Below are 14,357 nucleotides of genomic sequence, written 5' to 3'. Positions count from 1 at the left end.
ACTCTATTTCAGTCAAACTCTAAAGAGAGAGGGAAAGGACAGAAGTGGCTGAGCCTGCCCTTCATCCTCAGCATCACTAAGCAGCTGCCATTCACTTATAGGTCTGTTGAAGGAGACCAATGGATACAGCTGTACCTGGGGTACCATTTGTTCAAACTAGAGCTACAATGTAGCAAGCTCAGACAGTTCCAAGCTGTTATAAACTTAACTCCGGGAAAGAACCTGTAATGCATTTGTGCGGTTTGCTGAAGCTAATAACATTGGTTATGCATGCTAATTTAAAGCATGTATGTGCTGTGTATATAAAATAAGCCTCCAATTTATCATTTCCTTTATTAGGAATCAGGCAAACAATCTGGAGGGAGGGTATTGGTAGGATTACTTAGAACCATGTGCACACGGAAATAAAAAGAAGACTTTATTTATTTATTTATTTATTTATTTAGTTAGTTAGTTTTTTTTTCGAGACAGGGTTTCTCTGTAATAGCCCTGGCTGTCCTGGAACTCACTTCTGAAGACCAGGCTGGCCTCGAACTCAGAAATCCCCCTGCCTCTGCCTCCCGAGTGCTGGGATTAAAGGCGTGCGCCACCACACCCGGCGACTTTTTTTTATTAACCCCCCCCCAAAAAAAATGGGCTTCTGCCATTGTCAATTCCCCACAGACAAGCAACCCTCTTAGCTTAAGCCTGCACCAGATCACACTCATTTGCACATTGCCTTGCATCACTGCTGTGTCTTAGGACTTCAGATAATGCTGGTGAGCTTTCATAGGGAGTGGGTCATCTACCATATACTGATCCTCAGAAATGAAGGTATTGGTGAGCTGTGATGGCACAGCCATGCAATCCCAGCATTACAGAGGAATGCTGCAGCAAGTCTGAGGCCAGCTTGGTCTACAGTCAATTCAAGGTCAGCCACAGATACATAGTGAGATCTAGTATCCCCTGAGGGGAAAGAAAATTAGTTACTAAAGCTCTAGAGGAGCCAGTGGTGGTGGTACACGCCTTTAAACTCAGCACTCTGGGAGGCAGAGACAGGTGGATCTCTGGGTGTTTGAGGCCAGTGTGGTTTATAGAAAGAATTCCAGGACAGCTAGGGCTACACAGAGAAACCCTGTCTGGAAAAACCAAAAACGGTCTGGAGAGATGGCTCAGCAGTTAAAGGCTAAAAGCACCAGCTGCTTTTCCAGAGGTCTTGGGCTTGATTCTCAGCACTCACATGGTGGCCTACAACTGAACTGTCTGCACTTCTGGTTCCAAAGGATCTGATGCCCCATTCTTGCCTCCTTGAGTACCAGGTACTCATGTGATACATAAATAAATACCATAAGAGTGGACACCAGCAAAACACCCAGACACAATCAATCAATCAATCAATCAATCTAAATTTGAAAAATAAAGAAAGCTTGAAGGTGTTGGGACTTGGTTCACCTAGCATGCACTGGACAGGATGCTGGCTCAATCCCCAGCACCCAGAAACTGAGTGCTTATGAGGTGGAGACAGAAGAATCAAAGTTCAAGGTCATCTTCTGTTAAATGGTGCCTCTAAGGCCAGTAAGTATGAAAGGTATGTGATGCCATCTCAAACAAAACCAAACACACTTCAAGAAATGGCTTACACAGTGTCTACCCTGGTGCTTTGTTCTTCTGATAAATTTATCTCTGACGTTCAGCCATGGGATTTTGCATGGTTTCATTCAATACTGAGAGAACCTCAAATTGGATTTGTGATTTCGGGGCTTAGATTTTAAAAGGTTTGCCCAGCGGGTGGCAAGTCACCTAATCTCAGGGGACATCAGAACTGTTTTACAAAAATTATCTTTGCACATGAAAAATAATTCTGCAGTCACCAGCTATAGCACGGATGCTCTTTAGAATATTCTAGAAGGTCCTGATGGCGTTAGAACTCTTCTAGAAAGAAACATAAGTCAGCTAACTCCCCAAGAGCAAGGTAACATAAGAAAGAAGGGAAGCAACGAAGTAGGCGTCTGTAATGAGTCTGAGGCTCACAGAAACCCACTATTTACCCTGAGAAAGTCAAGGATGGGGGCTGGTGAGATGGCTCAGTGGGTAAGAGCACCCGGCTGCTCTTCTGAAGGTCTGGAGTTCAAATCCCAGCAACCACATGGTGGCTTACAACCATCTGTAATGAGATCTGAGTCCCCCTTCTAAGAAATCTGATTCTTAGTCTGTTCTAGTGTCCAGGGTCACTCAAATCCCTCCTCTTAGCTCTTGGGTCCAATCCTTCTGTTCTTTCTCCATCACTCTTGCCCGAGGGTTGCACTGGGCTCAGGTAGTAAATATAAGCTATCCTCCCATCTGAACCTTAGCCCCTTCCTGCATCTCGTGGGTAGTGTGACATAGTCACAGACCCCTTAGATACAGGCATGGTACTCCTTGGGACATCACGACTCTGCCTAGCACAGTTGCTGACAAAGCAGACATAAAGGCTGTTAAGAAAAAAGCATCTCCTTCAGTCAAGTGGCTGGAACCTCTGGCCTGGCTGGTGACCTAACACTGCTGGGCATGGACAAGGACCTGGCTAAGGGGCTGCCCATCTGGAAGATGGTATCACTCCTAGGAAAGGCTTCACCTAAAGCCATGCTAAAGAGAAAGGAGCAGTAATTAGTGCCTTAATGATACATTATACGTTTCTCCCACAGTTCCTGCCCCTAAGGCAGCTGGGGCCACAACTGTAGGGCTCCAGGACCCTGCCCACTTTCCTGAATTACTGAGGAAAACCTAATCTTTCCTTTCCTTCTTCTGAACCAAGCATGCTTCCTCAGGCTTCCTTATGCTTTCTCTGAAGCCCTTCTGTCTGACCTTCATAGTAGTTTAACTGAAGTGGCATGGCAAGCAGTGCTGGCATTTGCAGTTTGTCTGCCCTGTGGACTTCTTTATAAACTCTAAAGCAACAGTCTTCTCACTCCCTTTGGGCCCATCCTTAAAGTCTTTTATTAACGAGACTAAGAACTCCAGAACTGTTTCCCCGGATCACTGCTTCTGGTAGCTTCCATCAGAATCTCTAGGTGCTGGAAGACAAGTCAGACCCTCTCTTCAGTTTTGCTGAGCTCGTCTAGTCGCTCCCAGTCTCTCCCAGTCTCTCCAGCCGGCTCTATCTTAGGCTCAAATTACAAATCTATTTTCGTTAAGCCTCCCCCGGTGTTAGATTCTCTTCTATCTAGTCCAGATATTCCAGGTGCCACTTCACCTGTCACTGCCTCGTCTCTGTCATCAGAACAATGGCACGGGCAGCGGGGCCTCGCATGTCTCATCTTTACCAGAGAGAGTGACATGAACAACTGCTGTGGAGCAGTGGGGATTGGAGCACAGCAATGCACATGCAAGCTGCAAGCTGCTGTATTGATGAAGCACTGGCCACTACTTCTTTTAACTCCACAACCAAAACACTGACCAGGAATGAGCCTCAAGTCCTATCTACAGACACCTTCCCCAGTACAATCAATAAACATGATGATGGCCATCAATTCAGTCCACATGGGCGCGAATGCTGGCTTCTTCCCAGATAAACAAAGCAGGACGCTTCCCTGGTTTGTGAGTTTCATGACATCTCTGACATATAAGGTCTAACTACTCAGACAGGTACAAACCCACCACTCTCCACAAGTCATGCGCTAAGACACATTATGGAATTTCCTCCAGAAACCAAAAGAAAAAAGTCACTAACACGCTGAGTGGATTAAAGGCTCTAAGATCTATCTGGCAAGTTTGGGAAAGCAGGGTGGGGGCAGAGTCAGGTGTCAAAGGCAGGTCAAACAAACAAAAATATACCAACAAAAATATACCCCTGGGGCTGGGGATGCGACCCAGTCGGGAGAGTGCTCGACTACTATGCATGAGGATTTAGGTTTAGTCTTCTGCCTTCATAAACCAGGAATGTTGGCATATGCCTATAATCTATACATGGGATGCAAAAGCAAGAGGATCAGGAGTTCAAGGCCAGCCTTTGCTACATGAGACCCTTAAGGCATGGCTTCTCCTCATTGTCCTCTTATTCAATAGACTTATTTATTCAAAGCTATGGTTCACTGTTCAATTTCATGGGTTGGGGTTTGGGGGGAGACCTGTGCTTTGGGGCCAGCATGAATAATGCAATTATCAGTCCAATGTGGTAGTCCATGCCTTTAATCCCAGCTCCTGGGAGGCAGAGGCAAGTGGATCTCTGTGAGTTCAAGGCCAGCCTGGTTTACAAAGAGAGTTCCAGGACAGCCAGGCTGTTACACTGAGAAACCCTGTCTTGGGTAGGAGGAAAAAAAAATCTTTAAAATGAAGCCTTATGTAAAGACATAAAGGGGCGGGGTGGCCGGTGGACATACCCTTCCAACTTCTCTCCCTTCATTTCTGAGTGTGCAGGGGGCTGGGCAGGAATTATGAGGTTACAGAAATGAAAAACATCCAGGACTGTTCTTGACAAGAGCCAGTGTAATGGGAACTGATGGATGGGCCGTTTTCAAACCACCACTTTGAGACTCCCCTCTGCATCCTCTCTGAGCCATGATCAAAGGACCAAGATTTCAAATTGTGAAGCAATTTTTTCCCAATGGCAGCATCTGGCTGCTTGGCAGGCAGCACCAGGAGCTGGGCCCTGCTGTGGGCGGCTGTCCAGGCCTGCCACATGGTGAGGCTAGGCCAGGCAGGGCACGCCTTGCGGGCTTTGCAGCTGCTCCCACAGGCGCCAAAGGACAATTGCTCCGCACAGGGCAAAGGGGCCCTGAGAGACTAGGCCTAACTGGGGAGCAAGGGGGTAGGTTTGGAGAGAGCTGGCAGCCCCAGAGCCCTCCCACACTGCTTCATTTGCATGCCCACCCCACAGGATTCAGGGGTCTGAGCAGGGGAGGCCTGTGTTGTGCTGGACACCGCTCCAGTTAGACAGCCTGCCTATGGGGACAGGGAAGGAAGGAGCTGCCAGCAGGGAAGTGGGCCCCTGAGTGCAGCCATTCACTGGAGTCTGTGTGCCCTGACACAACACCACTGAAGCAGAGGCCACAGCTGTTTTAAATAAGAATAACAGGAATAAACTCATCCAGCCTAGCTCTTCAACTTACTTCCCACTAATTATGGCATATATTTACATCCACAAAATAGATTTTAAAAAACACCACCGGGACCCTTTATTGTGCAGACTGCACACCCCCATTTGAATTTCATAAACATTTAGTACTTCAAAGAATCTTAAAAGCTTGCTCTAATTACAATAAGCCTTGTCTGAAAGGGCTGTCTGTTTGCATTGCAAATTTCCTACCAATACAAGTATTCATTTACAAAAATGCAATTAATATTACCCACACAACTCCAGGTAAGGACCACTGTAGACTACAGGCTGGAACTGTCATAGACTCAAGGTCTTAGCCCTACCAACTAAGTCTCTGTTCAGACTGGTTGCTTTCCAACTGAGCCAGGTAATGAAGTCCTGGGCCCCCAGCGGAGGTGGCCTGACCTTACCTAGTTCATCAGTGTACAAAGAATGCTGCCGCTTTCCCAGGAAAGGGGACTGTTTTCTGGACTGGAGTTTCCATCCATGAAATGTCCCTCTTAAATAAACAACAACCACCAGGCAACCAATCACACACAGTGAAATAACAGCTGTACGCGAATAAGCTATAGTTACCCAGTGAAACCTGCATGGCAGATACACATCACCGGTACTTAGGTACCCAAGCGTTCCAGTGACCTCATAGACACTAGCGCTGGGATTTAAATTTAAATGGGAAGGCCTCCGTGTTAGTTACTACCCCAATAATTCTACTAATGCTAATGAGTCATCTTTACTAAAAAGAACACAAACTAAGACATATCCTCAAATGCTGACTGCTGAAAGAAAATGTCCTAATTGTATACAAATACTGTATCCATCCATGTACACCCCTCAGACTGGGTTGACAGGTAACTGGGCCTAGAGTCTGTCTCACATTTTAAACCGTATTCTTATATCTTCTTGAATTACTTGTAACTAACTTGTATTACTTTCAAAAGATTATAATTTTTATTCTTTTCTTGACTGTGTGCATGCACGACTGCGTACACGAGTGCAGGTGTACAGGGAAGCCGGGGGTGTTTGATCCATGGGAGCTGGAGCTACTGGTGGTGCTGAGTCACCGACTGGATGTTAGGATCGGAACTCTGGTCTTCTGGAAAAGCAGTATATGCTTTCAACTGCTAAGCTCCAAGCCGCCTCCTCTCTAGCCCCCTACTTTTAAATGTGAGACAAAGTGGTGATAATGGATCTCGATTGAGCATCCAACAGATTTGAGGGTTGTGACTAAGGGTGTCAACTGGGTTTTCATGGAACTACAAACAAGAACAAAAAACAAAACAAGTGTGGGAAGGACATTGCCCCTCTGTCTGTCCCTGTCTGTCCCTCTGTTCAGTGGCAGCTCTCCTAAGACAGTGATAATGTTTAAACACACACAGGAATGGCTGCACCCTGTCCCCAGTTTTGCTAGCAAACACAGCTCGATGATCCAGGAGAGAAAGCAGTTGAGGACTGGCCAGCAGCTGGCAGAGGGATTCTCCCAGCATGCTCTAGGCAACTCCCAAAGGAAGAGATTCTATGTGGCTTCTACAGGCCAGATAACTGACTCACCTTTTCTCAGGTTCATAGAATTCTCTCACATCTGTATGGTTACCAAATTAACCTCACTTTTTAAATCCCTTTAAAAAGTGGTTATGCAGGCATGGTGTTAAATAGCTTTAATCCCAGCATTTGGGAGGCAGAAGAAGGCAGATCTTCATGAGTTCAACGCCAGCCTAATCTACAGAGTGAGTTCTAGGGCAGTCAAGGTTACATGATAATTAATAATGTAAAATTAAGTGAGCATAAACATATTGTTATTTATAGTGAAAAAGGCATTATTTAAAAATATAGTGAAGGGGCTGGGGAATAGAGGATTTTGTTTTAATTTCCAGCACCCACATGGCAGCTCACAACTATCTATAACTCCAGTTTCAAGGATCTGAACCCCCCCCCCAGACATATATATCTACAGGCAAAACACCAATGCACATAAAATAAAAATAAATGAATCTTTAAAAAAAAAAATAGGGTAATCCATACCTTAGTTCCTAAGATGTAACTATTTACAATGATGTGGAAGGAAAACAACTTATTAAATGGACATTGGAATTTTTTATGCCTGGCAAGAAGATACATAATTATAGATCTACAAGTTTTATAAAGATTTATTGTATTTTGGACTGGGCATGGTGGCTCATGCTTTTAATCCTAAGACTTTAAGAGGCAGACTCAGGGGGCTTTCTGTGAGTTCATGGGCAGCCTGGTCTACATAGTGAGTTTGAGGCCAGCTAGCCAGGTGACACCTACCTCTCAAAAGGAAAAACACACATACTTTTATGTGTGTTTATACACATGCATGCAGATTTCTTTTAGTATCTGTGTGTGCGTGCACATGTACACTCATAGGCCAGAATGGGGTGTCAGATCCTCTAGAGCTGGAGTTATAGAAGGTTGTGGCTCCCTGATGCAGGTGCAGAAATATGAGCCCTAGTCCTCTGTAAGAGCAGCAGACTCTCTTAGCAGCTGAGCCATCTCTCCAGCCAGCCCCCAGCTCATTACTCCAATTACGTGTACGAATAAGGTTTCATCACATTAAACCATATTATGAATAGTCTGGGCTATAAGGTGAAAGCATACAGCTTTCTTTACACAAGTAATCTCGACACTCGGGTTTTAGTGGGGCTAAAAGTAGAAATCTGAGATCCTCTGAGATACTAGCTTCATCTGAATTCTTTACTGAGTTAAGCACTTAAATTCACTTCCTCTGTAAATGTCATTTGGTTTAATTCTGCCCGGCCCAGCCCAGCCCAGCCCAGCCCAGCTCAGCCCAGCCCAGCCCAGCATAAAAGCTTCTACCGCCTGAGGTGTCCATACTGGTGCTCTATGTTCTGCCATTTGCTTTGTTTGTGAGTTGATGAAATCACAGCACAGATATTTTTTTCCATAGAAAACACCTCAGGTTGTCTGGCCTTACTGAATGAACCCAGGTTAGATGCTCTGAAAATAGGATTTCAACAGCAATCAAATGAGCAAATTAAGAGTCCTCCTGATTTGAGAAAGAGGCAAAAGGGAGAGCGGTTGGGCATGGGGTCTCTGTTGTAATTTAGTGAATTCACACTAAGACGAAAGCCTGCTGCATGAATTGCTAATATAAAGGCTGTTTCAAGGGGAGTATTAAACCTTCTGAAGCATCGTCCAGGGCACGCACCTGCTGGTACCCGAGGACAGAGATGCTAAGAGCACAGCTCATCCTCACCAAGTCATTACAGAAGCCAGTGAGACTCCAGACCTCAGCCTGATTGAAACTGCCTCCTCTCCTCTGTCCTAACCGATCCGAGTGAATTTCCTCCCTTGTAAAGGTTAAGGACTCCCAACGGTGGTGCTGAATGAGTCACGTTTTCTATCATATTCATGGAAGTGCTCAATTTTAATCCTGTAAACCTGAATAGAACATAGAAGTGTCTGGGCTCACAGACTAACATTCAAAGTTTGCACACCACAAGCCACACAACTGCAATCTAGGCCTCCTTATTAGGAGACATTATCAGGCAAGTCATGGCCCAAATGGCCCCTCGGGGAAGCAGCTAATCCACTGGGGAAAAGGGGCAATTTTGGAAACAAAACCGAAAAATGTGTCTAAAGCACCTTCTACACCAATTCACATTCAAACAAAACGCTCATTATAAGAAATCTTATCATCATTAAAACCCACTACTGTTTAATTTAAAAGTAGTGAACGTGGTTTCTCGAATTATCTTATGCTTTCTTATTAACTTGGATAAACAATCCCATTTCCTATCTTTAACAATGACTGTCATACTTGATTCAAGGACCATTGAGGCTTAAAACACAGCTTGTGTTTTTCATAGTTCATATCTGTTTTCTGTACTACAGACAGTTTTTACTTATCTTCCAGTAGCCTCAAAAACCAAATTATATATACTAATATACACCTTTTAAAATTTGACATGCATGCATATATAGATAGACCGACTGATAGATATAAATACCAANTTTTTTTTNCNGNANNNGNTNNTTNNTTTTNNTTTTTTTTTTTTTTTTTTGACACAGGGTTTCTCTGTATAGCCCTGGCTGTCTTGGAACTCACTTTGTAGACCAGGCTGGCCTCGAACTCAGAAATCCGCCTGCCTCTGCCTCCCGAGTGCTGGGATTAAAGGCGTGCGCCACCACGCCCGGCTTGGTTTTTTTTTTTTTTTTTTTTCTTTTTCTGTGTAACCCTGGCTGTCCTGGAACTCATGCTGTAGATCAGGCTGACCTTGAATTCAGAGATCTGCCTGTCTCTGCCTTACCACCAGGCGCAGCTAAGCATGCCTATATTGGGTGGGAGAGATGGTTCAGTGGTTAAGAAAACTGGCTGCTTCTCTTCCAGGATCCTGAGTTCAATTCCCAGCAACAACATTGGTGATTCATAACTATCTGTAGTGGGATCTAATGCCCTTTTCTGGTGTTTCTGAAGACAGCTAAAGTGTACTCATATAAGTAAAATAAATAAATCTTAAAAAAAAAGCATGCTTATATTTTTTAAAGTAGTAAGAAGGGGGACACAGGGTGCTGATCCTTTAATGCTAGCATTGGGTCAGAAGCAGTCCCAATCTCTGTGAGTGTGAGACCAGCCTGTGTTACAAAATGTAAAAATAAAACCTGCCTCCAAAAAGGAAAGGGAGTTGGGGAGAATTTTACATTGGTAATAGGTAATAGGCTGTTCAAATTATTATATCTATTTTTCTTCTGTGTACACAGTGTCCAAGAGACCAATGAACAACCTCTGGTGTGGTCCCTCAAAGCTTACCCTGTTTTGTTAATTATTTTAATGACGTTTTGTTCATGCACTCATTTATTTGGTGAGGACAGTACCTGGGGGCAGAGCAGAGAACAACTTTTGAGAGTTGCCTCTTTCCCTTTCTACTCTGCCAGTCTCAGGAATTGAGCTCAGGATATCAAGCTTGGCAGTTTCTACCTACTGAGCTATCCTGCTGGCTTCATCCAGTATTTGGGGGCAAGGTTTGCCTGAATATTCCCTAAGTACTGGCTAGTCAGCCTGCCCCAGGAATCCATCTGTGTCTTTCTCTCTGACACTGGGATCACGGATGCATGTCCCCACACGTGGTGTTTTATGTGGGTTCTGGGCATCAGATTCAAGCCCTCATGCTTGCACAGCAAGGACTTCACTGAGCCATCTCTGCAGCCAGAGGTTCTCAGGGGTTAGCTGTAGTGTGTGAGCAGTCCAAACTCACAACAAACAACTTGTCTCCTCCACGACATTAAAAGCCACCAGTCTCTCCAGCACAGTTCTTACTACTGTGAATACATCAGAGAAATCCTTCAAGTACTGGGTACCTCGGAAGTTCACTGAAACAGGAACAAATTTCCCAAAATTCTAGCTTACAAACTTCAATTTTATCTTGTGCAGTAGATAATGTGTGTGTCCTTCCAGGTCATGATGAGCCAGCTCACTGTGTCCATTTCCAACATGTGCTCTAGGTCCCAGGTGTGTTCAAATGCACAAAGGACCTGTTGGATTGACTTGTGCTTTCTAAATGCTGGGTGTGTTTTGGGAGCAGAGCCTTGGCCTTGGGCCCTACTGTGTCACTCCTTCCCCACTGCTGCTGCTATATCGCCAGTCTGAGTATCAGCAGGGTGCAGATCAGGGCACACCTCAGTATTCAGTATTCAAAGGAGTATATGGTTTTGATCTTATCAGTCTATTAAAGGCTACTGAGGAAGAGCTGGCAGCAGAGCTCTACTGGTAGAATGCATGCTTAGCTCAGTATACATGGAGCCCTGGTTGCATTTCCAGCACCTAACAGGCAGGTGTGGTAGCACATACCTACAATTCCAGCAGAAGAATAAAGAATAAAGGCAGAAGAATCAGAAGTTCAGGGTCATCGTTGGCTACACAGGCAGTTCCAGATCAGGCTGGGATAAGGGAGAATTTGCTGAATGAGTGCAAACAAGCAAGCAGGATTCTGAAGAACCAATCAGTGCTGATCTTATAACGAATCCCTGAGCATCTTTACAAACAGCCATCAGCTTAGAAAGCGGCTGGTGCAACTTCCTCAGGCTGCCCTGTATCAATGAGATCATATCCATCCACATTTCAGTGCTGATGGCACAGTCAGGGTAACCTAGTCACCACAGAGGGATGGAAAAGCTGAATAGATTTAATATGCAAATTCCTCAAAGGAATTTAACACATTTTTTTTTTCTTTAACCTACCCATTTGTTTTCACATTGGCTAGGTTTTTTGGTTTTTTGTTTGCTTGTTTTGTTTTGTTTTTCCCTCTAGGGTGTCACAAATATGGAGACACATGCTTGGTGTCACAAATATGGAGACCCTTAGGGTGACAAACCCTGTGACCCACAGGGAGCTAAGCTGCCTGGACACAGGGAGGTGTTCTGAAGTTGACAGATCTGATTTCAAGCACCAGGTCCCCAGCCTCAAGCAGTTGGTGCACGGCTGTGACCAGGTCTGCCTTTTTAGCTGGATATGAGACAAATTCCACTTACAGCATGAAATCTATGTAAAGCACTCAGCCCACCCCTAACACACAGCAGGCATTCAATAAATGGAAGCCACTCTGTGAATAAGGTCCCCTGGGGGCAGCCAGAGTCCAGAGGAGAGCGGAACACATGTTCCAATAATTATGACCCAGCAAGAGAAGTGATTAACCACAAAATGGAACGGGGTAAGGGAAAAAAAAAAAATCAATGGCCTGCTTCAGTAAGGAAGGTGCTGAGACAGGAAGGCGCTGGCTTGGTGACAGCAGAGGAAAAGAAAATGGTATCTGGATCAGTACACAGAACAGAAGTCTGAGGGCCTGCACGACCCAGGAGGATAGCATGTCACTGGGAACCCTGACTGGCACACTGAAGGACATAAATCTTGAAGCTTCTTCTCATAGACTGGGGACTCACCAACTCTCAATCCTAACTGCCTGTTGCCCATGCTCCCCACACAGTCCTCACACTCATCTATACCTGAACAGAAAACAGAGCTGCTGGCCCACACTTGGCCACTGGGAGCAAAGGGACACAGAGTGTCTTCCGGAGGTGACAGCGTATCAGCCAGCCCAGGCACCAGGGACAATTCAAGTGGCCCAAGTCCTGTGCAAGCAGGAACCGATTGTCTTTCTTTCCCCTTTGGTTGTGTGCGGGTGGGAGGACATCCACAGATGTGGTTCCTCAGGAGCATGGGGATCCTCTCAATGGAGAGAGCATGGTTCCTCTCAATGGCATGGGGATCATGAAGCAGGCTGCTCTGGCTGTCCAGTGAAGCGCAGAGACCCTCCTGTCTGGGTCCCCAGCACTACGTGACAGGCACGTGCATGCTCCACACCTGTCTATCCGACATGAGTGTGGGAGACCATACTCAGATCTATGCTGCTTGGCTAACACTGTACAGCGGAGCCATCTTCCCAGACCAGGAAAGAAGCGGCTACTGGAGAAGTCAGTGTGTAGTCTCTCTGACACTTAGAAAATCTTGAGGCACACACCTCTCCCTTCTTCCTGACCCCAGGCCCTGTGCTCCAGTGATAGTCACAGTCACTTGGTGTATGGAGTGAAAAGCAGCAGAAAGGGGACAGGCATTGTCTCAAGCTTCACATTGTGACTCCAGCCACCTGTGAGTCACCACGTGAGGGACCCTGGGACCTGCCTACCCAGTCAGTATGGAACCAGCCACAGCTGGCTACACTGCACCTCCTCCCAGGAAGCAGGGAAGCGTGGTCTACTCACCCAGAATTTGACGAGGAAGAAGGCATTTTGAGGGCCCTTTCCAAACAGCTCCTTCAAGCCACCTTTCTTTTCAGGAAATTTGTCATATATCTGACGAATGTCCACAGATTCAAGCAACGGGTCACTGTAAGAATGGTTGGCATGCCCGATGTGCACGAAGAGGTGTTTGTTGTACTGCAAGAAACCATCGGAGATATTCCTATTATAAACATTTCCATAGAGTAGGGACTTGCCTGTGTGAACTGGAGAAGGAGTGGGGATCTTGAAATTTCATCTCTGAAAAGAGACACATGCTTACAGAGAAAAGTCATTCGAGCGCAGAGGAAAACAACTGCTGTCTACCCACCGTCTCCAGACAACGGGAGTCTCCCAAACGCCTAAGGAAAGCCTCTCAGCGTGTCAACTACCAAACCAAGAAACAATCCTACTATCCAGTTCATCTGGCTCACCCTTTACATCTCTTTACCCACAGCATAAACCACCTATAAATACAGACGTAGCAGCATCACCCACAAGGCCCCTTTAGCCCCAGCTTTCCAAGTAAGGAGTGTGGGCACAGCAGTCTGGTAGACGGTACTCACTGCCAGCAAAAATGAGAGTCCTGAGACTCTGGGTCAGCAGCCATCTTAGGAACCCATATGAAACTTGTGTGTGAACACAGTTGAATGCAAAGTTAGGGCCATGAATATAGAATCTCCAAAGCCAAACAGGGACAGTAAGAAAAAAGCAGAGGTCAACTGGGAACCAAGAAAATCATTTACTCACAAAGAACACTCTTTCTTCCCTTGCTTTGCTCTCTAAGGTTTTCTATAAGGTTTGTTTGTTGTTTGGGATGAACTGTGTTGGCACCACATCTGGCTTAAGACCTTGTACAGGAAATACAAAGGCACGTGTCCTGACCCTCAATTACTTAGACCTTGCCAGTGCCTAGACCCCACTCTCACTACACTGGGATCTCTGAGAATTGAGACCAGGCGCAGGCCATTGTTAAAGTTCCTTGATCAGGTCAATGTTCAGCTGAGCATGAAGCTACTGTCTGGACTCTTGATACCTGACACTTTGGGCTTGCATTTCCCACCTAATGGCACAGCCCAGGGACATCCAGGAGAGCAGGGGCTCTCTCCAGGAAAATTCAGGGAATCACAGGGGATATTACATCTCCAGTTCTTCACACAGCAGAGCCCCTCTCCACCCATTAAACAAGGTTTAAGCCAATAGTTTACCAACTAGGACCCTGAGTTAGACTATGACAGCAATAATCAAATTGTTCAATGCTTGGCAAATGTTCCTACATCACTGCCCACTGGTAAAGAATGCACAGTCCAGATTCAGCCATTTCAAGGACAAACCCTAGGCCCAGTGATGTTATCTGTGGCAGTGGCCTTGCCTCCTTAGTGTCCTATAAGTGGTAGCAATGATGGAATGGCTCTCACAGGGTTGTCAGCAGGTTGAAATGACACCACAGATCCTAGAGCCAATGAAAAGCAAGCACTCAAAATAAAACTCTGAGCCGGGCGGGCGTGGTGGCGCATGCCTTTAATCCCAGCACTTGGGAGGCAGAGGCAGG

The 14,357-nt window shown here is 45.7% G+C and overlaps 1 protein-coding gene across 7 annotated transcripts in view; it reads right to left on the bottom strand.

Annotated features, from left to right (window-relative positions):
• Window positions 1-14,357, bottom strand: part of Tead1 (TEA domain transcription factor 1) — a 222,925-nt gene that overhangs the window by 10,338 nt on the left and 198,230 nt on the right. For all 7 annotated transcript variants that reach the window (XM_021166757.2, XM_021166759.2, XM_029479285.1 and 4 more), the window contains one exon: window positions 12,791-12,964. In XM_021166757.2, the coding sequence (XP_021022416.1) occupies window positions 12,791-12,964 (174 nt within the window). The remainder of the gene's footprint in view (window positions 1-12,790; window positions 12,965-14,357) is intronic.

Source organism: Mus caroli, chromosome 7, assembly GCF_900094665.2.
Source record: "Mus caroli chromosome 7, CAROLI_EIJ_v1.1, whole genome shotgun sequence".
Lineage (NCBI taxonomy): Eukaryota > Metazoa > Chordata > Mammalia > Rodentia > Muridae > Mus > Mus caroli.
The sequence above is the reverse complement of the archived record's forward strand: the minus strand, read 5'-3'. Positions and strand labels throughout refer to the sequence as shown.